Here is a 27,202-nt window from a genome sequence, read left to right on the forward strand (position 1 = left end):
AGGCAGATTTAGGTACAAGGAAAGAAGTGCCTAATAAATGAAAGTTGATGGCTGTGGAATTATTTGTACTGTGAGGGAATGAGCTAGATGTGACTGGAAGAATTTGCCATTTATTTGCCATTTTCTCTAGGCATCATTATATTGCATGAGATAATTTATCAGGTAATTGTAATTTATGAGCCTACATTTATACTTTAAGCTTTATACATATATAAATATTATATTCAGAGAGGGTGCAGTGAATAGAAATGTACCATCTTAAAGGAGCTTGGTATTAAATAGTTACATTCAAACCAAAACTCAAGATATATAAAATCAGAGATGGAGAAACTGGTAAAAGAAGCAAGAAATGTTAGACATCTCATGAACTTTCTTTTGGGGTAAGTGCATGTGTGTGTGTGTGAATGTGTGTGTGTGTGTGTGTGTGTGTGTGTGTAGGGAAAATAATCAATCATAAACACATTCTCAAGGAGTCATGGGAGGAATCAGATATAAGTTCATAGTTGATAATCTATAATTATTAGTTTCTAGAGTGCTCTTGTGACAGAATTTAGAAGGATTATACTTTCTTTTACTTTAAGGGCCACAGTAACATTTTCAGTATTGTAATAAAACATAAAACTTAATCTAAATTTTTCTAGAATATTTTCTTTAAAGTGGCTTCTGTTTCTATCATAGTTCTATAGAATTTCTGTAAAATTTCAAAAATATTAAAACATAGATTAATCTATGGCAATGTATTAGTTTCTAAAAATCATTCTTTTAATGAAGCCATGGAGAGATATTTATAAGATGGCTAAAAGAAACAACTGCATTGGTCATTTTATGTGAATGATTCAGAAAGTTTCCATTGAGAAGAATTCCTGTATCTTTATGGTAAAAATGACTAGATGTCTACTGAAAATAAATATGACATAGATTTCCCTTGGGGCTTAAAATCAGTATTGTTAATTTTCCAAACCCATGTAGACTGTGACCTATAGGTTTTCTAACTCGTGTAATGTCTTAAAGCACATCAGAGAACATAAATCTTTCCTGTATGCTGTAGATTTTTGCTATTTTCCCACTGCATAGAAATGAGCAAAAACATCAATATGCCTTTCATGGCTAGAGTAACTAAACATAAATATTGGAGCACTGGTAAATTTGTACTTTGTTCAACCCAAGACCTTACTAATTCTCTTATTAGTCATGTACAGTTTTCATAAATACTTCATGTATTTTCCAACTCACTCTATTTATCAAAATTTACTTTCTGTCTATATAAAGACTGCTTTTTTGATACCCTGATTTTCGCAGTGTTTTTTTTTACCAACATCAATTATTCTTCCATGCTAATATTTCATATTTTTTAGTTCTTTATGATTAATCTAACTTTTACTTCCTAAATACATCTTTAGTTCATTCTAAATAAGTATTCGAGCCATGTGTTTGCTGTGATGGTCAATTGCAATAATATTAATAACTAATGGAAACTTAACATTTACTGAGAGCTTACTAAATGCCAGGCATTTTGCTAGCTCTTTAAATGGAATGTCTACTTTATCTTCATGATTATCCTATTTTGTACATGAGGAAACTCAGCCTTCGAAAGTTCAAGAATTTTGCCCATGAATCTAACGATGATTTATTTCCAGAGCCAGCTCTAATATACTATGGCTCTCACAAATTATATGAATTTTGTACAAATTCCAAACTGAAAAAAATAAATGTATTTTTAGAATTTCCAAATTAAAAAAACGCTATTAATAGTGATTGTTATGGGACAAAATTGAACTTTATGTTGGATCTGTTGGGAATTGCCTTTGGGTTTTTGTATTTTCTGTCTGGAATTAAACTGTGATCTGGCCTACAAAATGTAACAGCATTTTAAACATATTTTTTGTTTTCTAAATCTAACTACTTCAGCATTTCTTTCAGCCCCTTACATGATTATAGTTAATTTGACACACTCATAAATTGAGAAGGTAACTTTTCCTCTGCCAGTGATTCACTTCAACATGTAATTAAATTTAGCCGAATTTAATCTCTTTATTTTGAATTTAATAATGAACATCCCTTTCCCTTGCATGCTATGTCTTTCACTAATGTATTTTGATAGGTTCTCCTCCCATTTTCTCTCCCTTAGTCCATATTCCCCATCATGGAATCTTTGTATCTACCTCCCTCACTGCCCTTTTTAAGTGCCAGCTTGTGCTCAGGTTTGTGGTTGGAGGCAGGGTGCAGCAAAAGGACCCTGAGGCCAGTCAAGCATGCAGTTTCCAAATTTCATTCATTTATTATTTTACAAAAAATCAGTGTGAATTAATCCTTTCTTCCATCTCACCTTCCCACCTTCCAGCATCAAAGCTGACTGTAGGTTGGTATTGTTTCAACCCTAAAGAGATCTTGGACTACCTGAATTGTGTTTTGGGAGCAACACATTGGGGTAATTCTTTCCTAAAAAATTTGAAAAAAAAAAATCCTCTGGCAATGAAACACGTTTTTAATTGTTCATTGTGTTCGGTTTTGTTTTTTTTTTTTTCCCTATAAGCAGAGCTTAATTGGGTGAACTGCTTTTCTAAAAACCTTGTATTTTGAGCAAAATGTTTAGAATGTATAGATCCTTTTGTTCTGCTGGAAATGAAGAATCATGATTCTGATATCTTTTAAAATATTTATGTCTTTTTTTGATATCTAGATTATATTTTTTTCTCTGGTCAGTACCCTGAATGGGCCTCTCGTAGCCTAATTTAGTCTTGTATAATGATTCGTAGAGAGAAAATAATTTTCCTTTATAAATAGATGTTGATTATGGAATATATTCAGTAATAAATGGAAAACCTCGAATATGCTGTTTTACCATGTCCATTATATATACACAATGTTTGAAAACTGGGTTTTAATGGCAGTTTTCTTTAATTTATAGTATGTATGTATTTCAATGAGAGACACATGGTAAACATAATTTGCTTATCCAAATTTTAGCATCGTAACTCAAAAACATACATGAAAAAGAGTTTTGAAATCAATGATTTAAAGTAAGCAGAGACAAACAGGAGTTAGTTAGTCTTGCTTCATTATCTGGTGAAAGATGTACTTTACCATTTTTTTAGATTGCCCTTAATGAAAAGGGATATGGAAGTGTTTGGCTACATCTGTATTTCTGTTTTTGATATTCCCTAATTCAGAACAGTAACTATGGATCACCAATCTTGCCAAACAAATGCCAATGTCAGGAATATATGCCAGTTTTTGTTGTTTGTTATATTTCTGATTCTAGACTCTAATTCTGGTTTAACTAATGATCTGAGGGGTAAATATTTTCATGGTAATATTGATTTAGGGCCATGAAGAATATGAGATTCTCCTTATTCTCACCATCCATTAGAGTTAACTCTCTTTCCCATTGGTCTTTCCATTGTGCGTTTAACTTATCGCTGACCCATATTTCTTAAAGACATATTCAAAAATAACAGCAGGGTTGGTTTTGCATCGTAAGTGGACAACACAATGGGAAGAAAAGAGAAGTTTAGTCGCTATAAGGCATGAGCAGTCACCGTGTTCTGTGCTGCTGAGAATTCAACTTTGGCACACCTGGCGAGAGCGCATGTGTGAGAGAGGAAGACCAAAAGAGAAACAAAAGCATACGACAACCCAGAGCCCATAGTTGTGTCGCAAGAGGTGATCAAAATTTGAAAGTAGAGGCAAAATACTTTGATAGGGAAGTGACATATCCCAGCTCCTTAAAAATGCATGCTAATTTCTCTGTAGTGTGACTAGTTTCAATTTGAGTGGAATAGAAACTGAGGAAACCACCTGCCCTTTCATGGCTGGCAAGGAGTGTTGAATCCTTAGGTTCCTGCTTACAGAGGAAAGTCCGACCTTGTTATAGCAGTAGCTATAACACTGTTCTTCCAGACACCATGTGTGTATCACTGACAGATCTGAGACGGATGGTTTTCCTCCAGTCTTCCAAAGATGGAAAGCAGAGACTCAAAACAAAGCAAGAGCCCAACCAATTTTTAACAAAGGGGAAGACTATGTACTTAAAAGAATGGCATACTACTTTAGGGTTCACAAGGCTGAGTTAAAAATCTGATCCTTCTCTGAGTCTTATTTTATTCATTTTTAAAATGTAACCCTTGTCTTATTGTACGGGGTAAATATGAGGCATATGAATCTATGTCAAGAGAAGGCAGCTGTTTTGTCGTTAGAAGTACTGAATGAGCTAAGCTTCTCAATTCCCAATTTTCTTGATCCTTTGGGAGGGCATGCTTATTACTACTTTTGCGTACCAGTTATATTTATATGTGGAAGTATTCACATGATTTGTCTCTGAAGTATTATAGCTGATAGAAATATGAAAGATCTACTTAGGCCATGAAATCAGATGCTACTGCTGACTCAGGATGATCACAATGTACCACTCTTGGAACCCAGCTGTTATTTTGTATGCAGACAGCTCAGAAGGGTGTTTTTACTCTGGGGAACATCATGGCATCATGGTGGTGTGACTGGTCCTTTATGTGAGGCAGGCCAGTTTATATTCTTGCCAGAGCCAGAGACATGAGAAACTGGTGAAGAAAAGTTCTGCTTTTTTTCACTCAAACATATGTTTTATGATCCAACCTTCATATGTGAAGGAAAGAATTAAATCCCAAAAGTCTTAACTCTTTTTTTTTTTTTTCCAAAAGTAGACACTGATCATGGTATATGTATTAGGTATCTCAGTATCAGCCCTTCATTGCAGATTTTGGATAATACCTTTTACTCTCTTCACTCTCTCTTATTAGGTGTCAAAATTCTCTTTTCATTTTGGTGGTATGGACTAAAGATTCAAAATTTTCTTTCATTTTGGTGGTATGGACTAAAGATTCTGAAGTGGCTTATGATCATTTCACAGGTTCATTTATCAAACTGGAAAGAAAGATCAAACATTTAATGAGCCATGCTTTTCTGTCTGATTCTTTTGAATCATATATCATACAAGCTGGTAAAAAAGAATGTTTCCTTTAGACACTCATCAGTTTCCCAAGTAACTGCATTAAGTTCATTTCAAAGACCACTTTCACCCACTAGAGATAAAATGAAGTGTGAAATTAAATTATTTTCACTTGCTATCAAACAAACTAAAATGAGTTTGAATTCTAAAAGCTTTTTTCACTGATATCTTAACACATCAAAAAAGTTTCTAAAGACCTTTGGGTTGATTTCTGCTGAAACTCTGCTTTGTTATATAGTTTTACTTAAATCTATGATTTTAAAGGAAAGAAGTGCGTGTGTGTGTGTGTGTGCACTTTTTTATTTTAAAAATCCCATAATAACTGGAAAAAAGGCTAAAAATAATTCACTCTTTTCATGGTTTTGTGAAAAGAATGTTTCTGCTTTCTTAAAATAAATGAGGACTGTAAGAGCAACTGCTAACCAATCTTTTGGGAACATGTGACAGATGATGTCTGTAAAGCTTGTAGGGTCTCAGGGGAAAGGCGCTATATATAAAGGAAAGAGCTATGAAAAAGTAAGTGCTTATATGAAGGTAAACTGCAGTTCCTAGTTTGAGATTCATATTTCCAGCAGCTGAAAATAAGGCTTGAGTCAAAGACGTTTGTTGGGCTTGTCAAGCCTGAGACAGTAAGCTTCCTCATCTCAGAATGATGTCCCATGGAAGGAGACCGATCATTTCCATCACCTTAGTCCCACCCTTGGTGCAATAAAACACTTGAATGTTCTGGACAGCTTCCACAACTAGGCACAAACCTGGCCCTGATCCTTTAGGTTTCTTGCCCCAGGCCCTCCTTCCTGAAGTCTCATGAGCTGCAGTTCTCAACTTTTTGCATCCCCCACCTCTACCCATCACACCCTGACTCATCATGCCAATGTTTCTAACCAAACACTCTATTTTTTTCTTCTAATCCCCACCACTTTCTCAAACTGTGGGGCATTACAGTGCCTTCAACAAAATGTTTAGAAAAAATTTCAAGTCTTTAAAAAAATTTTCTTTTAAGAAAGGGAGAGGGGAAGGAGGGAGGGCAGAAAGAGAGGGAGAGGGAGAGAGAATCTTAAGCAGGCTCCATGCTCAGCATGGAGCCTGACGCAGGGCTTGATCTCACAACCCTAAGATCATGTCCTGAGCTGAAACAAGTTAACTGACTGAGCCACCCAGGCGCCCCCCAAATTTCAACTCTTTAAAAACTATCTTCCCCCTTTAAACTTCTTTAACCTTCACGCACCCCAGTCATAGAGGAAAATGGAATTCTTCTACTGCTGTGTTTCCAGGAATTGTACCCGCATTTCTTGTCTGCAGATAATTCTCAACTCCTAGTTTTATGTCACTGTGTCAGGATATGGTTCCCAATTGCCCTCCATGGATTTCAGACCTCTGATGTGTCTTCTCTCTTTCACTATCAGCCGCAGAGTCCTATCCAATTCACATATATTATGACATTTGTCCTTTCTTTTGTTTTTCATACCTTTTCATAATGAATATATAATTATAAATATATAATATTTAATATAAAATAAAGTGGTTATTTTTAATTTACTCTTTTAAATGTCAGTATAAAAAAGAGAACGGAGACATCTAGCAAAGGCATTGCATGAAGAGCCCAGTTTATTAGTCCCAGAATTACTTTGAAGAATCAAATTTCTTACTACCTTGCATTCTGAAGTTCAAAGCTTTTCTAGCAACCTCTTAACTATGAGTTTCCAGTATCACTGAAATAGTTTAAAATCCCAGCTTTTCCTTGCTTTTGTTTGAGATTATAAGCAATGTAAACCATCTTGAAAATAAGAAAGTTTTGAGCACAAACATAAAATTCTGTTTGTGATACTGCAAATCCATGTGCTTATATCTGGCAATAGGCCAGTGTTTTTACTATAAAACTAGAAACTATGGAAATGTTATCAAATTGTAACAGAGTTGAAATTTATAGCTAGATTACAACATGCTTAATTTAAGTTAATTTGAGTTAAAATATATGTGGAATTTAAATAGACAAAATTCTGTCTTCCCTATATTCCTTAAAATCTGATATAAAGATGATTTAGTCTGTATGCTGGGTAGAGAATTCTGCACATTTTAAATCATCTGTTTCTAAAAAGGGTAAAATTCCAGTATAATTTAGAGTCAGAGAAACTATAATTTAAGAGCACCAGAATCAAATTTAATCACAGATTGAAAGTGAATGCAGATCAGGGGGATATGTGGATGAGAAACAATGCACTGGTTTGTCTTCTATGAAATAGTCCATAAAGGATGCTGCAAGAGTCTTTTTTGAAATGAAGGAAAGGTAATTTAGGCACAAGTTCCATCCCAGGTGTTTTGGGTTATGCAGTCAATTACTGTGGGTTTATAGGAGAAAAAAACAAACTGGAATTTATGCAAACATCTTAGAGCGATATCAACATTTAGACTGATAAATCCTCAAATAAATGTTTTTCAAACTGTGTATTCTGCAGGGAAATTAAATGCTCATATTTGGAACCACTTATCCTTATAATATCAACACGCCTTTAAAGAGCTGCTTTATGTCAGAGCCTCCTTTAATAACGCTCTTTTTAAAGAAATAAACATTTTGAAAGTCACATTTTCCAAAGAGAATGGTCTGAAATACAAAACTAGTAGGTTTGGGATAGATCTTTTGTTTGCCACTCTACCTTCTCAATGACTGTAAATTTCAAATAGTTAGTTGTGCCCTTAGGCACATGTGAATACAATATCTTGACCCCCGTGCTTAGACAAAGGCATGAAGGTCAGAGTGGCAGGTCTGGAAGTCTCCAATCTCCAGCGTCAGTAATGACAAAATTGAGCAGGTTAGAACCCCAGCCTCAGATATTGCCCTCTTGATTTTTATGTGAAAAGAATAATCATTTCTTTGGAAGATATCATCCTAAAGCCCATCTTTACTCACTCTGTAGTTAATAAAACTGAGAAATAATATACCCGTATATTTGCTGCTCAAATTGTTTCTTTTCCCTAAACACCCTGGGGCATTGTTCTGAATTTATACATTCTGGGTTCACCTTTTTCTTAGGATGAGTTCTTTCCCATGATGTTGTTCTATACTCTGTGCTTGGTGAATTAAACCTAGCAATGTCCTAGCTATGCCTAGGCATGTCTAAATCCTAAGGGGATGAAGCCTGGGTTGAAGCTCATCACCCTTCTATTTAATATTCTTTTCATTACTCAACCCCATTTCCATTTTCACGGTATATTCAATCCTTAATCCTTATATGTCTATAAGTTTTAATTAGAAATCAAACATAAGGATCACCTTTGAAAAATAAAACCATGGTGATACACACCTACCTATAATTTTCCTAAATCAAAATGTTTTAGGTATGGCCACTTTGTACATTTGCAGTATCTAAAGCATACTGTACATTTACTAATAAAATGCAACATATTCGAATCAATTTTATAAAAGACTTACTATTTTCAATACACGCAATATAGTCTGGGTTCCTATTAACACTTTTAGCGAAAACAACTGCTCAGCCATTCGAAAGGTTTAGTTCACATAATCAGTACAGGTATATTGTGTCTGAAGGAGCAGGTCACATAGTTAATGTTCTCTTGGTGGAGCTCAAGACCAAGAGTAACTGAGCAAGCATTAACTTATGGAATCTTAATAGTCACCTCATTGCTGAAGTAAAAAGGAAACTGAGAGGAAACTTAATAATATCAAAAGTTATTTTAAAGGGAGTTCACATTGGTTTGAAGAGTACTTTGCTTCACACACAATATCCACCTTTGTAAAGCCCAAGAAACCCATATTTGTAATATACACACATCTTTACAATTTTCAGAACATAAATCTTTAGAGCAGTATTATTTCTCCACAGATAAAAGTGACAATATTGAAAGTTTTAGAATGATAGTAAAAGAAACTCTCTTGCAAACCCAAGGAAACTTGGAACTTTGCGTTAAGTGCTTATTTAACTATAAAAGGGGCAGTGTGTGTTGTAATGAATGGAAAACTAATTTTACCTCTATTCCATTTGTGAACATCTCGTGGCAACCTATTTTAGTATTAGAGAGATCATATATTAAAAATGATTTCTGCAGTCATCGATGTATACAAGTAAAAATTTAGTTCCTGTTAAATTAACACTTCATTAAAAAATCAATATAAACGCGCAACAAATACATTTTATGTTGTACTCTAAGAGAGAAAAATTTTTTTTTGAAGAACAGATCGCCAGTTATTCTTTTTCGTAACAGTCAAGTTTCTCAGTTCTTTTTTTTTTTTCTTTTGCTGAGCTCTCTGTCACTGGAAACATCTTAAACCAATTTCAAGTGCTACACCTGAATAAACATGTTGTAAAAGTGTTTATGTATTGAAGTGGGTCAGTTCAAGGTATGGTATTTGGCTGGAACTTCTAATTTCTCTTTTTACAGCAAAAGGGCTGCCAGAAGGAGGAAGTCTGAGCTGAATTAATACATTTGTTACAGTGGAAGTAGAATGGAAACTGCTCTGACCACAAATCAAACTGCCTCTTTCATTTATGCCAGTGATAGAGTTTTTCTAAGAAATATAGACTCTGGCAGAGAGCCACCGTAAGTTTGCATTTAAAAGAGAAACCTAAATGTTTATTTGTTTAAGGTTTACTGCCTTGATTATTTGTAAGTTCTTTCTTCGGGAGGACGGATGGTAGTGGCGTTTGTGAGGCAGATACCCTTTTAATAATTGTGGGAATGGAACGAGTTTTCCGATACGTTGTAGGACAATCGATGAGGCCACGGATGCTGCTTGGATTAGCGCACAGTCTTTTTTTTTTTTTTTTTCTTTTTTTAACCAATACCTCCACATTTAAAGGACCTCTGTGTCACTCCCAACAGCTGCACAACCTCACATGACACAGTCTCCTTTTCTGACGGTAGAAGGTCTCTGCACAATACAAGTATACACAAAAGTGTTTATGCTGCCAAAATAAATTTTGTTAAGAGCAAGAGTTTATTTGCTAAAATGCCATTGATGCCGTTTCAAGGACTTGTTTTCCTTTTCTTTCTTCTAAGGTGGGTCAGGTCTTATAATGGACTGAGGTTACTCCACAGTCTTTACTGAATAAATATTTTAAGAAAACATGCACATCTCTCAGGGGGCAAGGTAGAGTCAATCATGCACATATTTCAAACCACATTATATATTACTCTTAAAAGATTGGTAACTTCTGTATCTAGAGTAGAAACTTTTCATGAGTTTTTAGTAATTCTCAACTAAATTTACAACCTAAGGTTAAATAGTTCATCCTCCTTGGGTGATTTTCGTGGAACTACATATCAGCCAATGATTATATATATATATAACATAATATATATTTTATTTTCTATTTTTATTTTCTATTATTTATATATTATATATAATTTTCAGTGATTTTTTTTTTAATTAGAAGAGCATAACAACAGTGAATTATAGAAAGGGGAAAATAGTAATACCTAACTCCTAGAGTATTTGTAAAATTAAATTAAATATCGCATGGAAAACACTTAGAAAAATACCTAGCACATCCATAGCAAGTGCTCCAAATACCTTTGGCATTATTGTAAGTATTATTATTACTACCCAATGGGAGAGGTTCTTTATCAACATCTATTTCTAGCCTCTAGGACACCTTGACCTCTAACGCATTCCTGCACAGGCTCCGGTTGCAGTCATTCTCTGATACACAACCACCCCAATGGCTCAGAAGGGTCTGGGATGCAGACTGGTTTAGAGACAAAAGTGAGTCTCCAAACTCATCTGGAACTTTTCTTTCTTAGAATTTCCAGGTTGGTTAACAAGTTTTGAAATCCTTTCAGTAAACGTTCAGGTGTGTCCAAACTCAGAGAGGGAGGAACTCTGAAATTGCCATGATTACTTCAAAATACTTTGTGTTGAGAAGGAACTGGAATTTAAAGCAAAACTCCATCTCCAGCAGGGGCTTCTAGAATGACCTGTGAAGAGCTTTAAGTAGAGCATAACTTTGTCAAGTTTGCTGGGCACAGGCCAGAGGTGAAGGGGGAAGGCTATCAGCACTAATTAACACTTGCAAGGCTTGAAAAAGCTGGAGAAAGTGGAAACAGCCAGGCAGCCATTCAGCTTTTATCACTTAGAGGAAAATTATAGGGCATTTAATGCAGAAGAGCCCATAGCTAATATTTTTGAAATTGTTATTTAATGTGGACATTTCCAGGCTGATGGTAGTGAAGCCTTTCCATTTAAAATACTGCTGACTTCCACGTCTGAGAAGGATCAGTTAGTGAACGAAGCCCGAGGGCGTTCTGTGGTGAAGAATGATGCAAAATGTAAAACCAAGCGTGGATAATTGTCTGTAACGGCAAGCTTTCAGTGTTTATAAAAATCTTTGGCCTGCAAGGAAGACATTCTGATAATGTTTTAAAAAGTAATGTTACTTTTTCAAAGCACCCTCAGAATTCATTCACATCAGGTAAACTTTCTTTCTCGTAAACCAAGCGCTTGTGCTTTCTGTTCTAGGACGCAGTATCAATGTAAAATCCGCTGGTCTTGTGGGAAGACATGGGCCTCAGTCAAAACAACCGTTCATGGTGGCCTTCTTCAAGGCAAGCGAGGTACTTCTTCGATCCGTGAGAGCAGCTAACAAACGGAAAAATCAACACCGCAATAAATCCAGCTCTCATCAGGACTCCTCCAGAATGTCCAGTGTTGGAGGTAAGATAAAGCCAGAGCAACCCTTGTGCACAGAGAGTTATGGGGTCATATGTTGCAAATCAAGTAGCCACAATAAATTTACCCTCTGGCTATACCTTTGTTTGGTCTATTAAATCATCCGGCAATGCTTCGAACATCTTCAGAATGTTTCATCAGTGAATCACTCAGTAATTCATTTCAAAATATACATGACTTGCCTTTGTATGTTGAAAGATTCAGTTCAAATTAAAATCAAGCTGGCAGTAATAAAATTATGAAATGGCTACATCAACAAAGTCTAGCCAAAACTCAACTACACAACTTGCTGAGTTGACTTCCTCGGGGCCTCTCAAACATCGATGGGCAACAGGTAAATTGAACATAAAGAGATTTCTTTAGTACTTAAGACGATACATGTGAATCATGCAGTTTCCATTTTCTCTGACAATAAAAGCAGCAGAGATTATACGGAAATTGAGGTAATATTTACATTTCCATTAATTATTTGGAAGACTGTTATCTAGATAATCTACTTTATGTGTGTGTGTGTGTGTGTGTATGTACACACATATGTATAAAATCTAGTAACAAAATATTACAGATGCACAATGATCCTAATGTGCTCGCAATTTAATCTATCAATTGATAGAAGAGGAGATAAAAGTACAGTCAATCTGAATGAATCTAACTGCCAAAATCTGAAATTATTGAATCATTTTATTTATACCAGTAAGTACCTTGTTTAGTCCAGGCTGCAAACAGATTTTCATAAGCTGTTCTTAGATGAAAATGATGGCTATTTTATTCCAAGAAATTTTCTTTATCTCTAAAAAATAAATCTGTTTGAAGGGGAAAATTTATCCTAGAACATCCCAACTTAGTACAATATGTTTGTTCATTTGAAAAATATGTGTTCTATGTTAATGGCCACCATATGCAGTGTACTTGCCAGGCCCAATGGATGAGCTGGTGAACGAAACAGACACAATCCCTGCATATGGTATTCAAGCAAATTAGAATGCTTTACTCTTCCAAAAAGACACATTCAGACAGTATTTGCCATTATTCCTGAAATCTTCATTTTTTTCCCCAGTCACTTGAAACTGAAAAATCATACTGCAATTTTTTTATTACTCAAATGTGTATGAGTGTTAGGTAAGAATGATTATAAATAAAACAAAAAAATAGTTATATATATATATAGTTATATATACATAACTATATATATATAAATTTTTTTTTTTTTTTTGCACCTGGAACTCTCAACAAAAATACTAAACTGGAATTCATTGGAATCTTCCTAAAATATGGGCACCAGGACAATCATGTTAGATAGAAGTCTATTTGATGTATTTAGTAACAGAAATGGGGAAGATTTCTATATGAAATTACATTATACTGAATTACATGCTATATATAATGTTTTAAAATAGTTTTCCCAACAAATAAGTTTAACCATATTTTTCACTTGAAAGTAAAACATGATATTAGTGCCTTGTTACAAAGCTATTTTATAAAGATCTTCATAAGATATTTAGTTTGGCAAAAATTATAATTGCATAATATGAAAGATGGAGAAAAATAACTTTCTAAGACCTTTTCTTCCTTGTAAATACTAGCCTGTCAAAGTTGTATATTTTTCTTTTCATGTAGAATGGTTCTGAAATTGCTTGAAATGTTTTTAATTTGATGTAGCAGACTGCATTAAGAAAAAGGTTTGTTAAACCACGAATAGAATAGTGAATAATTTTTGAGGAAATTACAAAGGGAAAAGTGTAAGTCGCATACTTATTATTGGAGCTCATAAGGACTGTGGCAGAGGCGTTCCAGAGACTGAAATCATCAAAGTCCTTTTCCCTATTGGTGAACTCTATTTATCTTCTCTTTCTGACCACAAGTAACAAATGTACTTCTATAACTAGAGATGAATAAAACACATGGAGCAGAAATCATGTAACTTTTCACCAGTTTCCTAACACCATTTAGAGTACAAAATTATTCTAATATAGACCAATATTTTCTTTTTAAAAAGTTTGTCATTGGCAGCCATTTCTGTGAAATATGTGGTAGATAGTTTTGGAGCATGTCCATATTTTGATAATAAGAAAGAAAGTAGCTGGTTTGTGTCTATGAGACATAACCTTTCAATAGGTAGTAATCAAGCAGACGGGGAAAAAGTCTCATAGGATTTGGCCTAACAGACAGGAGCTTAAGGAAAGGGAATGCTAATATAAACACAAAATTTGATACTTAGGAAACTTGAAATGCCAGTGAAATTTTAAAATTATTCAAATATAAATAATAAATGCTGTAATAGTACTAAGCCTTTATAATAAAATACTGTTTGAAGACTACACTGCTAAGAGAGAAGCCTGTGGGGGGGAAAAGAGTTGTATTAGATGTTTGCCTGATCACATTTTTTTCTGCAAAGCATGTGTCAAATGTCGAAAGTCTCAGTTAGTGCAGGAGAATTAAAACCCAGGTCATTCTTGCTTTCTCTACCCAATTTCTTTCCTGTTTCAAAGAGTCTTGCCTTCCAACTCTCAATGATCCTTTGTTCTTCTATACTCCTATGGAAAAGCCTAGAACAATGTCTAGCACAAAACAGGAACTTGTTAAATAAATTAATGTGCCCGCTAAATGGAAAAAACTAAATTCCTCTTTCAGGTGAATATACACAGAAACACTGCCCCCAGATTTTCAGCAGAAACTGTCCTTCTTTGTTCCTCTTGAGATTTTTGGCAAGGAGGTTGAGCAAACATATTGTGTGAGATATTGCCTCTTTCATGAGGAGGCAGCATAATGGATGTTTATTTGAATTTGGCTGTGGAGGAAAGGAAATGGAGGTAATAGCTAATTTGTTCGTTAGCTTAAAAAGGCTTTACGTACTAGATTGATAAGGTCTTAAAGAATCTACTGAGAGCAAGATGCTCTTCTAAGGACTATATGAGTGCTGAAAAGAATAGAGTATTAAGAATTTGGAAGAATTAATAAGACAAATGGGAAGTCCTGGTTCGCTGCAGAACTGCTTGCAAAGATTGCTGATTGTGTGCTGGATACTAGGGATTGTTGAAAGTGAATCCAATCCTTAGTGGCCCTACCTGAAACCATGGTGATTTCTTAGGCCAAGTCTTTCAAAAAGTCATTAAAATGGAGACATTCTCTACTTATCCTCAACTCCGATAGGTGGTGTCTTTTGCCTAATATATATAACATAAACTCATGCCACTTGGACAAACAGATGTTAATCAAAATCAGAAGGAACAATTAATTATAATTATTTCTTTAGAATGTTTTATATCATATAATTAATACATATTTTCATTATTTAAAGATAATCAAATCATCAATAATATTAAAGTTCTGGGGTGCCTGGGTGGCTCAGATGGTTAAGCATCTGCCTTCAGCTCAGATCATGATCCCAGGGTTCTGGGATCGAGCCCCACATCAGGCTCCTGGCTCAGCAGGGAGCCTGCTTCTCCCTCTCCCTCTGCCTCTCTCCCTGCTCATGCTCTCTCTCTCTCTCTTTCTCTGTGTCTCAAGTGAATAAATAAAATCTTCAAAAAAAAAAAAAAAGAAAATATTTAATAATACTAAAGTTCTCTCTTGATCACCTAAATCCTTTTGAGATAGGTTACTCTGATACACTTAGATCAACATGGTACCTATACTTGCAAATCTTTTCCCCCATATATACATCTCTTTTGGAGAATATATTTTTATTATGTGTGTTTAATTACATAAATGATATATCTCATGTATTTTTAAAGACTCTTTTTTAGAGCAATTTTAGATTCACAACAAAATTGAGAGGAAGGTACAAAGATTTCCCATATACCCCTGCCCCGCAATGCTTAGCCTCCCCCATTATCAACATTACTCATCAGAATGGTGCCTTTCTTACCAAGGATGAATCACAAGGATGAATCCATAATTGTCTGAAGTTCATAGTTTACATTAGGGTTCACTCTTGGTGTTGTACATTCTGTGGGTTTGGACAAATGTATAATGACATGTATCCATCATTGTGGTATCATACAGAGTACTTTCACTGCCCTCAAAATCCTCCTTCCTCTGGCTATTCATTCCTCCCTCCCCTTAGCAATGACTGATCTTTTTATTGTCCTCATAGTTTTTACTTTTCCAGAATGTAATAGAGTTGGTTTTATGGATTTTTTTTTTAAATATGTCTCTGCCATCTTTCAAATTGAGTGACCTCACTCTTTTTAATGGTTGCAATATAGTCAACAGTGCTTCTGTCAGAATTTGGTCATGTCACTCTTAAAACACATTTTGGTTGTTTCCAAATTGGGGCTCTCAAGATCAAGGCTGCAGTGAAAATCTTACAAGGCTGCACATGTGAGAATGTTTCTGATCCATTTTATTTCTATAATAATTAACACTAAAAACTGTTCTTTGTGCCCTGAATCACACAAAAATTTTGGAAATCCCTCCTAAAACAGCAATTTTGGTGTCTATATTATCTACCTGTACATTTATTTATCTATCATCTATTTATCATTTTGTCATTTAATCCTGGGCCCACCACTTCTTATTTGTATAACCTTGAACAAAATGTCACCTTTCTCTGCCTCTGTGTCTTCATCTGTAAAGTGAGAATGTTAATAGTGTCTGCCCGCTAGGATGAGATTACATGAATTGTGAGGATTAAATGAATTAATATGTGTAAAGAACTAAGAACAGTGGTGCATGCTTATTTAGTGTTAGCCATTATTGTTGTTACTTCTTAAATGAGTTCATATGGTTTGGTTTTTCAGAACTGGTACATAAATAGTTCAGACTGTTACATCAGAGAAAAGTAGAAGCTCTCTTCCTAAAAAGTACCAATACTCCTGGTATTTCTTTACCTCTGGAATTTCTTGGCCTTTGAGACTTCAGAAGCAAGAAGGATATTAGAGGTTTTAACTAATTTAACTAATCAGAGGTTTTAACTAATCTACCTGAGCAATTAATTATATAATATAAAATAAATGTGTCAATAGACATTAATGCATTGTGTCTGTTGCCAAGTCTCTGTCTAGAGAGAATATATCTGGGCATGATTTACTGTAAAATAGATTTATTCAATATTAAATGAGCATCCATTGTGTGATAAGCACAATATTAACTATATGCTGATAAAAGATGGATAGCTAAGGATCTTGCTTCTTAAAAAGCACTCCCACAGACAATAGGAAAGACATGAGCATTAGTAATTATTAAGAGGTCAATTCTATTAGAGTAGGTATAGGGTACTCAATAGTAGGAAGGATAGAGCACCTAAGCAGCACCTAGGTATGGCTCCAAAGACTTCTTGAGAGACTTATATGAGAAAGAATAGACATTTTCCAGAAATGGAAGGGTGGGTGAGGCCATTTTAGACTGATGTGCAGTTACAGAGCTATGCATCCATGTTAAATAGCTGGGCATGCAAGTTTTCTTGTGAGAAAGGTGTGAGAAAAGCTAGAAAAGTATGTAGGAACCAAATTATAAAGACTAAGGTATGCAATAATAAGGAACTATGGTGTCTTCATGTAGGCAATTGGAAAAAGGAGTGCCACAATCAGATATGCATTTTAAAGTTAAATTTGGCATCAGAGTGAAGGATGGGATGCCGAGGGAGGAAACTGAAAGCCCAAATAATGATTAGGAATCTAATCCAACACTCCAAGCAGTGAAGATTATACATTGAAGAAAGGGAAATGGAAACCAAAGCATGTGGGTGGGACCAGCAGGTGGTGATGAGACAGGACTCTGGATTGGGAGTGTCAAGAATAAGTGGAAGGTATAGGAAAAAGATATGGATATGAGCTTAGATGAAGCATAGGACTTGGCAGTGCCATAGAAAATACAGTAAAAGAAAAAAATCAGGAATGAAGCCTCCCATGGGAGGATTAGTCCTTTAAGTATAGACAAGGAGAAAAAGCAATTCCATAAAAGAGACAGAGACTTATGGTCAGAGATGGAGGAGGGAGAGCAGGGGTGAATTGTTATCCTAGGACAAAGTTACTGGAAGAGAATGTTGAGGAAGTATGAGGTAACCAAGAGAGCAAAGGGTTTCTAACAGGTTATCTAGACTAAAAATGAGTCAGTCAGTGGGCTTTGTGGACCAATTTAAAGTAGGACATGAGGGAGAAAGAAAGAACGTCAAGAAACTTACCAAATGTTCTTACTTGGGCCACTAGATGACAAGTAATCCTGTTAACCAAAGTAGTGAGCATTTTTTTTTTTTTTAAGATTTTATTCATCTATTTGACAAAGAGAGAGAGAGAGAGAGCACAAGCTGGGGGAGCAGCAGGCAGGGGGAGAAGCAGGATCACTGCTGAGCAGGGAGCCCGATGTGGGGCTCGATCCCAGGACCCTGGGACCATGACCTGAACTAAAGGCAGCCATTTAACTGACTGAGCCACCCAGAAACCCAGTAGTGAGCATCTTAAGAGTATAAGGTCAGAAGTAAAAATAGTGAGTAGGAGGCATCCAGGAAGCTTTTATTTAGAGATGTCTGGTAAGCAGTTGGAAACTCAGGTTTGTGGACAGTTTTTGTCAGTAAGCTCAAAGATGAAGATATTAGCTGGATCATCCACATAGACACTTTGCTAAGCAGAGTTAAGCAAACATACCAGATAGTTATTATTTTGTGGTATCTGTTCTGTGTCAGACATTTCTACACATAGACAAATACAGTTATTCCTACACAAATCAATAACAGTAATTCTTAGTGGGTTGTTCATAAATTCAATCAAGGAATTCACTGGATATGGAAGATGGTGATTAAGATAGAATAGTAGTAGCATTTTTATTTTATTTTATTTTTTTAAAGATTTTATTTATTTATTTGACAGAGACACAGCTAGAGAGGGAACACAAGCAGGGGGAGTGGGAGAGGGAAAAGCAGGCTTCCCGCGGAGCAGGGAGCCCGATGCGGGGCTTGATCCCAGGACTCTGGGATCCTGACCTGAGCCGAAGGCAGACGCTTAATGACAGCCATCCAGGCACCCCAGTAGTAGCATTTTTAAATCCCTCATCTTTGAAGGGATTGTTATGTGTTTGGGGTTTATCATGAATTTCTCTACCCCCAGGGCCATATCAAAATTTACATTATTAAATAGTTTATTATAGCTTTATTCCTGCTTCTTTACCTCTTACACCTTCATTCAGTTGTCATTTCCATTTTCTATAAATTAGCGAAAATCCCAATGCTTAGGTGCTGACTTCCTTTGTCTCCTTTTTCTGTTGGGAACTGAGCATGAGAATGCTAACACTTCTTTTGTTTTGAAACACAGTATCTCATCATATTTGGCTTGTTTAAGCTTTTGACATGTTTAAATGTTAAATTCTATTTTGGATTTTTTTCTTTTATTTTCTAGATATATCTACATTTCATCCCTTAAGCCAATATTAGATTTAAACAATAAAAAATGAAACCCATATTGGTATATGGAGTTGTCTGGATTTAAAATTCCCCCCCCCCCCCACTTCATTGCTAAACTAACCCATGTCTATTTATTTGGTTGGTTGTTTTCAGGGACTGGTGGACAGACCTTTGAACTCCCATGTAGAGTTCAGGTTTTTTAACCTTTATGTATGTTTTTTTCACAATTTTTTTCTAAGACAAAATAACTTCTTAAAAGTTTTTAAGAAAAGCATTAAATTTGTGCTGTTTGCAGAAATTGATCATAAAGAAGTTTGTGTTAAGTATTTAGCAATACTTCCAATATTTTGGCCCTGGTTTCCCAATAGTGTTACCATTAAAAGACAAAACAAAGAAATGCTGCATTTGGAATATCTGCATTATGGTTGAGGAATGTCAGCATGCTTTTCCAGTGTCCTTGTAGCACCAGAACATTTTAGTAATTTCTGTTAGAATTCTTCATTTCTGGGCAGGGTAATCTGTAGTAGGTAGCATTATGTCCATTTCATTTTAATTTTCGAGGGGCTATCAATCACTATTTTTTAGAGATATAAATTTAATTTCCTTGCCCTTCCTCCTTTAGTTTATTGTGCCAACCATTTATAGTAAACCTAACTGCAGACTTTGCTGGTTTGGGTACATTTATTTCACTCATCCATTAATTTTTATTTCTGACAGAATAAGCATATGGTCCTAACGCTCTATGAAATCAGACTCTTGGAATCAGATTCTATTATAAATTCCATTGCTCGTTACCTTTATGTGATGTTACATTATATACATTACTTAGCCTGTATGAAAACCTGCATAGATGGAACAGATCTCTTTTGACTTTTAAGTTTTACTTTCTTTTTTTATAAACATGGAATTCGTGTAACCATATACGTAGTTTATGGCTTTTCATATATACTTGTATGTGTTATTGGGCACAATGTCTTTATTCACATTCAGTGTTTTTAATTAAGACAAGGATGAATGAATAAATATTCCCATTATTGTCTAATGCAGGGGCTGGTGAAGCAAGGCCCGGCGGCCTGGGTTTGTATGACACGGTTGCTAAGAATGGTTTTTACATTTTTAAATGTTTGAAAAAGACTCAGAGGAAGGATAACATTTTGTTTCCCATAGAAATCATATGAAATTCAAATTTTAGCATCCGGAAGTAAAGTTTTATTGGAATATAGCCATATCCATCCATTTACATAGTCTATGACTGCTTTCATGTTATAGCGGCAAAGTGGAGTCATTGCAAGGGAAGAAGACTGCTTAGACTAAAATACTTACTATCTTTAAAAAAAAAAAAAAAAGTTCCTGACCCCTGGTCTAATGCATAGCTGACTTTTTTCCCTCTAAATTTCAAAAAGTTTACATACTCAAACTAACACCAGAATCAATAATTTCTTTTCCCTAAAAATGATACAGAGAACTTATCCATTTAATGTTATTGTACTTAGTGTGACCATATGCTTGTCCATCGCTTGGACAAAATTAACTCCTTGTGCCATTCTGATCAGGGAAAAAGTTTACCTAAAGAATAAGAGTGCCGCATTCCAAATAAATTCTCTTTCTCCATTTTCCGTCATTATCTACATACTTAATTTGTTTTAATAAAGCTAATTGCACAGCAGGAATAACTCTGACCTAGAAGTAAAAAAGTCTGAGTTCAATATTTAATCATTATTTTGTTTTCTAGGCAGAAATTAAATAAAGAATTACTTGAAGTAGCTGTGAGAGGTGGATGACAAGACCCTCTAAGACAGGCTCCATGGATTTTTGATGTGCCTACATTTTCATTAGAGGCTGAGGATAATTAAGCTGGAAGGTGACATCTTAGGACACACTACTCTGCCGAGTAAACTACTACATTGATTTGACAGAGAAGACTGTCAGAGTTAACGTAGTAGTTATTCCTAGAAGAAAAAATTAGCTGTCTTCTTTGAGGATAAGTTATTTTGCTCCCTAACCCTATATTTTTTCCTCTTTTGTATTTCGTATTGGAAATAATAAAAATGGGTTAGCTTTTAGAATGCTGTTTGTATAAAGTGTGAACAAACGCCAAAGAAGACAACTGAGATTTTCTATAAAGCTCTGTGTTTCTTTGGTATTACTTTAGTCCAGATGCAATATTGAGGCTCTCCTTTAATCCTTAATTTTTTTTTTTTTTTTAGGAGCAAGCAAGAGGGTGGGGGAGGGGCAGAAGGAGAGGGAGAGAAAGAATTTTTTTTTTTTTTTAAAGATTTTTTATTTATTTATCTGAGAGAGAGAATGGGAGACAGAGAGCATGAGAGGGGGAGGATCAGAGGGAGAAGCAGACTCCCCGCTGAGGGGGCAGTCCGATGCGGGACTCGATCCCGGGACTCCAGGATCATGACCCGAGCCAAGGCAGTTGCTTAACCAACTGAGCCACCCAGGCGCCCCGAGAGAATTTTAAGCAGGCTGCACACTCAGCACAGAGCCTGACGCGGGCCTCGAATTCATGACCCTGAGATCACCACCTGAGCTGAAACCACAAGTTGGGCGCTTAACCCACTGTGCCACCCAGGCAACCCTAGCCTTAATTCTTTTAAACAATTATAAAAGGGTATGGGTTTTTCAGATTGTATTCTAAAATATGTAAAGGAAATAATGTATTTCCTTTCCTTCCAGTCATTTGTGGAACACATTGAGGAATTCATTTATTAATTCCTCAAATATTTATTGAGTACCTACTGTGTGTCAGAGACTGTTTCTGAAACTTGGGGTATATTCAGTAAACCAAACGGAACCAACTAAGATTTTTGACCTTGTAGTGCTGACACTCTAGGGGGAGGAAACAGACAAGAAGAAATGTGCATAATAAATGAGTAAAAGGGTTGACATATTAAAAAAATAAATGAAATGGAAAAAAAAATAAGAGCAAGGTGAGGGAGATCAGGAATACCTTAGTGGGAGTTGCAATCTTAAATAGGGTAGTTAGTGAAGGATTCACGGACAAGATGATGCTTTAATGAAAAGTTGAAAAAGCTATAGGCGTTAGCTATGTATATATATATCCAAGGGAAAAGCATTTGGAGGAGAGGGAAGAGTGAGGGTGGGAGGAAGCTGAGCTGGGTGGAAAACAGCAAGGTGGTGTCATGGCCAGAATGGAGTGACGGAGAGGAAGAGTAGTGGGAAATGAGTCAAAGAGGTAATGGGGTGAAATCAGATAGGGCCTTGTAAACCACAGAGGATATTTCATTCTTAGTGCTACAGGGAAACCCAGTGGGACTTCTTGCTGGGCAGTGATATAATTTGAGTTACTTGTTAGAAGGTCTACTTGATCGCTTTGTTGTAGATGAGCAAGAACAGAAACAAGGAGAATTAGCAATGAGAATATTGCAATGATTCAGGTGAAAGATGATGGCAGCTTGGACCAGGAATAGTCATGGAGGTGGTAAGAGTAGGTGGGTTTTGGACCTATTTGAAGGTAGAATGTGTAGGATTTCTTGATAGATTGGATGTGAGAGTAAGAGGAAAAAACAGCATATTTTGGCTTTCTCTCTCTCTCTCTCTATTTCTGTTTCTCTGTCTTTGCTGGGAAAGCTGCCATCAGTCAAAAATGGAAGGGTCTACATGTTGGACAGGTTTTGGGGGAAGAATCAGAAGTTCAACTTTGAGTATTCTGAGTTTAATATATTTATTAAAATAAAATCAACTCTGTAAGATCCCAGTTGGTACTTTCCCAGTGTCTGCCTCATGGAAGATGTTAAAAAATATTGCATGAATATTTAATATATGTAAATATATTAAGTACTACTATAGTGTGAATTAATTAATAAATGAGCATTCATTGAGCAGCTAGTACTCAATGAATGGCAGGCATCAGATTGTGCACCATAAAACAGGGAGTCTAACCAAATTCTTGTCAGAACCTCACAAGGTAAATGGTATTGACTCTATTTTACAGAAGAAGAAACTCTGGACAAGTGATTTGCCTACAGTTCACATGGTTAGTTAAGTGGCTCTAGCTTTAAGATTCAAGTTCATATTTTACAACATCAAATACAGCTTTTTAATTTTATCAGTGATCTCACAAAAGAAATAATAGGATACTGATAGGCTGACATTTGTTTAAAATCTGATTTTTATCTTCAGATTATAATACAAGTGAACAAAAACAAGCCTGTAAGAAGCATGAACTCTATGTGAGTTTCCGGGATCTGGGATGGCAGGTAAGAACGATCAGTCAACTTAGGTGTTTCTTTTCTCTTTTATTATAAATCCGGAGTTACTCATAATCTTTGTTAGTAATTTTTCCAGTACACTAACCAATTATTTTTGATATGACTGTTCAGTATATGGGTTATCCACATCATTTTATTTCCCCATTATCCTCCCACCATTGAAACATCATTATTAGGGTTTACAGTAAAAAACAACTATGCTGAAGAAGAAACGTTAACCCTATGATATTTAGAAAGTGGGAAAAGGTGCTGTTGTTAAATATCCCAAAGTTTTAATTTTAATACCAGTTTTTCAGATTAACTTGAGCAATTCCATTTGCCCCCAAGGTCTCAAACTCTAGGGCTAGGAAATAGAATCCTTGACTACAATGTCTGTTATAAAGTAGAGCTACAGAAAAAAAATTTTTTTTCCCCGAACCTAAAAGTTTTATCGCTGTCTTTTCCATATGCTTCTGAAACAGGGTGAGGAGGAGGATTTAACCAAAATAGTTTTTAATGTCTTTATGTATTGGTACTTTAAATTGAAGTCTTTAGACTACATTATCCTATTACAATGGATTCGCAGAATTGAATTTGGGCTATCCCATTGAAAAATAATATAAAATGTAAGCATTTTAAAATTTTATGATAAACTTTCTTTTTTTTTAAAATTTTTTTTATTGTTATGTTAATCCCCATACATTACATCATTAGTTTTAGATATAGTGTTCCATGATTCATTGTTTGTGCATAACACCCAGTGCTCCATGCAGAACGTGCCCTCCTCAATACCCATCACCAGGCCAACCCATCCTCCCACCCCCCTCCCCTCTAGAACCCCCAGTTTGTTTCTCAGAGTCCACCGTCTCCCATGGTTCCTCTCCCCCTCCGATTTCCCCCCCTTCATTCTTCCCCTCCTGCTACATTCTTCTTCTTCTTCTTTTCTTTCTTAACATATATTGCATTATTTGTTTCAGAGGTACAGATCTGAGATTCAACAGTCTTGCACAATTCACAGCGCTTACCAGAGCACATACCCTCCCCAATGTCCATCACCAAGTCACCCCATCCCTCCCACCCCACCCCCCACTCCAGCAACCCTCAGTTTGTTTCCTGAGATTAAGAATTCCTCATATCAGTGAGGTCATATGATACATGTCTTTCTATGTTTGACTTATTTCGCTCAGCATAATACCCTCCAGTTCCATCCACGTCGTTGCAAATGGCAAGATCTCATTCCTTTTGATGGCTGCAAAATATTCCATTGTATATATGTACCACATCTTCTTTATCCATTCATCTGTTGATGGACATCTTGTCTCTTTCCACAGTTTGGCTATTGTGGACATTGCTGCTATAAACATCGGGGTGCACGTACCCTTTCGGGTCCCTACTTTTGTATCTTTGGGGTAAATACCCAGTAGTGCAATTGCTGGATCATATGGTAGCTCTATTTTCAACTTTTTGAGGAACCTCCATACTGTCTTCCAGAGTGGCTGCACCAGCTTGCATTCCCACCAACAGTGTAGGAGGGTTCCCCTTTCTCCGCAACCCGCCAACATCTGTTGTTTCCTGACTTGTTAATTTTAGCCATTCTGACTGGTGTGAGGTGGTATCTCATTGAGGTTTTGATTTGGATTTCCCTGATGCCGAGCGATATTGAACACTTTTTCATGTGTCTATTGGCCATTTGGATGTCTTCTTTGGAAAAATGTCTGTTCATGTCTTCTGCCCATTTCTTGATTGGATTCTTTGTTCTTTTGGTGTTGAGTTTGATGAGTTCTTTATAGATTTTGGATACTAGCCCTTTATCTGATATGTCATTTGCAAATATCTTCTCCCATTCTGTCAGTTGTCTTTTGGTTTTATTGACTGTTTCCTTTGCTTTGCAAAAGCTTTTTATGTTGATGAAGTCCCAATAGTTCATTTTTGCCCTTGCTTCCCTTGCCTTTGGCGATGTTTCTAGGAAAAAGTTGCTGCGGCTGAGGTCGAAGAGGTTGCTGCCTGTGTTCTCCTTTAGGATTTTGATGGACTCCTGTCTCACATTGAGGTCTTTCAACCATTTGGAGTCTATTTTTGTGTGTGGTGTAAGGAAATGGTCCAGTTTCATTCTTCTGCATGTGGCTGTCCAATTTTCCCAACACCATTTGTTGAAGAGACTATCTTTTTTCCATTGGACATTCTTTCCTGCTTTGTCAAAGATTAGTTGACCATATAGTTGAGGGTCCATTTCTGGGCTCTCTATTCTGTTCCATTGATCTATGTGCCTGTTTTTGTGCCAGTACCATACTGTCTTGATGATGACAGCTTTGTAGTAGAGCTGGAAGTCCGGAATTGTGATGCCGCCAGCTTTACTTTTCTTTTTCAACATTCCTCTGGCTATGCGGGGTCTTTTCTGGTTCCATACAAATTTTAGGATTATTTGTTCCATTTCTTTGAAAAAAGTGGATGGTATTTTGATGGGGATTGCATTGAATGTGTAGATTGCTCTAGGTAGGATTGACATCTTCACAATATTTGTTCTTCCAATCCATGAGCATGGAACGTTTTTCCATTTCTTTGTGTCTTCCTCAATTTCTTTCATGAGTATTTTATAGTTTTCTGAGTACAGATCCTTTGCCTCTTTGGTTAGATTTATTCCTAGGTATCTTATGGTTTTGGGTGCAATTGTAAATGGGATCGACTCCTTAATTTCTCTTTCTTCTGACTTGTTGTTGGTGTATAGGAATGCCACTGACTTCTGTGCATTGATTTTATATCCTGCCACTTTACTGAATTTCTGTATGAGTCCTAGCAGTTTTGGGGTGGAGTCTTTGGGATTTTCCACATAAAGTATCATATCATCTGCAAAGAGTGAGAGTTTGACTTCTTCTTTGCCGATTTGGATGCCTTTAATTTCTTTTTGTTGTCTGATTGCTGTGGCTAGGACTTCCAATACTATGTTGAATAGCAGTGGTGATAGTGGACATCCCTGCCGCGTTCCTGACCTTAGGGGGAAAGCTTTCAGTTTTTCCCCATTGAGAATGATATTCGCTGTAGGTTTTTCATAGATGGCTTTTATGATATTGAGGTATGTACCCTCTATGCCTATACTCTGAAGAGTTTTGATCAAGAAAGGATGCTGTACTTTGTCAAATGCTTTTTCTGCATCTATTGAGAGGATCATATGATTCTTGTTCTTTCTTTTGTTAATGTATTGTATCGCGTTGATTGATTTGTGGATGTTGAACCAACCTTGCAGCCCAGGGATAAATCCCACTTGGTCGTGGTGAATAATCCTTTTAATGTACTGTTGGATCCTATTGGCTAGTATTTTGGTGAGAATTTTTGCATCCATGTTCATCAGGGATATTGGTCTGTAATTCTCCTTTTTGTTGGGGTCTTTGGTTTTGGGATCGAGGTAATGCTGGCCTCATAAAATGAGTTTGGAAGTTTTCCTTCCATTTCTATTTTTTGGAACAGTTTCAGAAGAATAGGTATTAATTCTTCTTGAAATGTTTGGTAGAATTCCCCTGGGAAGCCATCTGGCCCTGGGCTTTTGTGTTTTGGGAGATTTTTGATGACTGCTTCTATTTCCTTAGTGGTTATAGGTCTGTTCAGGTTTTCTATTTCTTCCTGGTTCAGTTTTGGTAGTTGATACATCTCTAGGAATGCATCCATTACTTCCAGGTTATCTAATTTGCTGGCATAGAGTTGCTCATAATATGTTCTTATAATTGTTTGTATTTCTTTGGTGTTGGTTGTGATTTCTCCTCTTTCATTCATGATTTTGTTGATTTGGGTCATTTCTCTTTTCTTCTTGATAAGTCTGGCCAGGGGTTTATCAATCTTGTTAATTCTTTCAAAGAACCAGCTCCTAGTTTCATTGATCTGTTCTACTGTTCTTTTGGTTTCTATTTCATTGATTTCTGCTCTGATCTTTATTATTTCTCTTCTCCTGCTGGGTTTAGGCTTTATTTGCTGTTCTTTCTCCAGCT

General features: G+C 36.0%; 1 protein-coding gene across 2 annotated transcripts in view; it reads left to right on the plus strand.

Annotated features, from left to right (window-relative positions):
• Positions 1 to 27,202, plus strand: part of BMP5 (bone morphogenetic protein 5) — a 119,177-nt gene that overhangs the window by 83,892 nt on the left and 8,083 nt on the right. For both annotated transcript variants that reach the window (XM_036120597.2, XM_036120598.2), the window contains exons 4-5: positions 11,460 to 11,654; positions 23,158 to 23,234. In XM_036120597.2, coding sequence (XP_035976490.1) covers positions 11,460 to 11,654; positions 23,158 to 23,234 — 272 coding nt within the window. The remainder of the gene's footprint in view (positions 1 to 11,459; positions 11,655 to 23,157; positions 23,235 to 27,202) is intronic.

This window comes from Halichoerus grypus, chromosome 9 (assembly GCF_964656455.1).
Source record: "Halichoerus grypus chromosome 9, mHalGry1.hap1.1, whole genome shotgun sequence".
In the NCBI taxonomy this organism is placed as follows: domain Eukaryota; kingdom Metazoa; phylum Chordata; class Mammalia; order Carnivora; family Phocidae; genus Halichoerus; species Halichoerus grypus.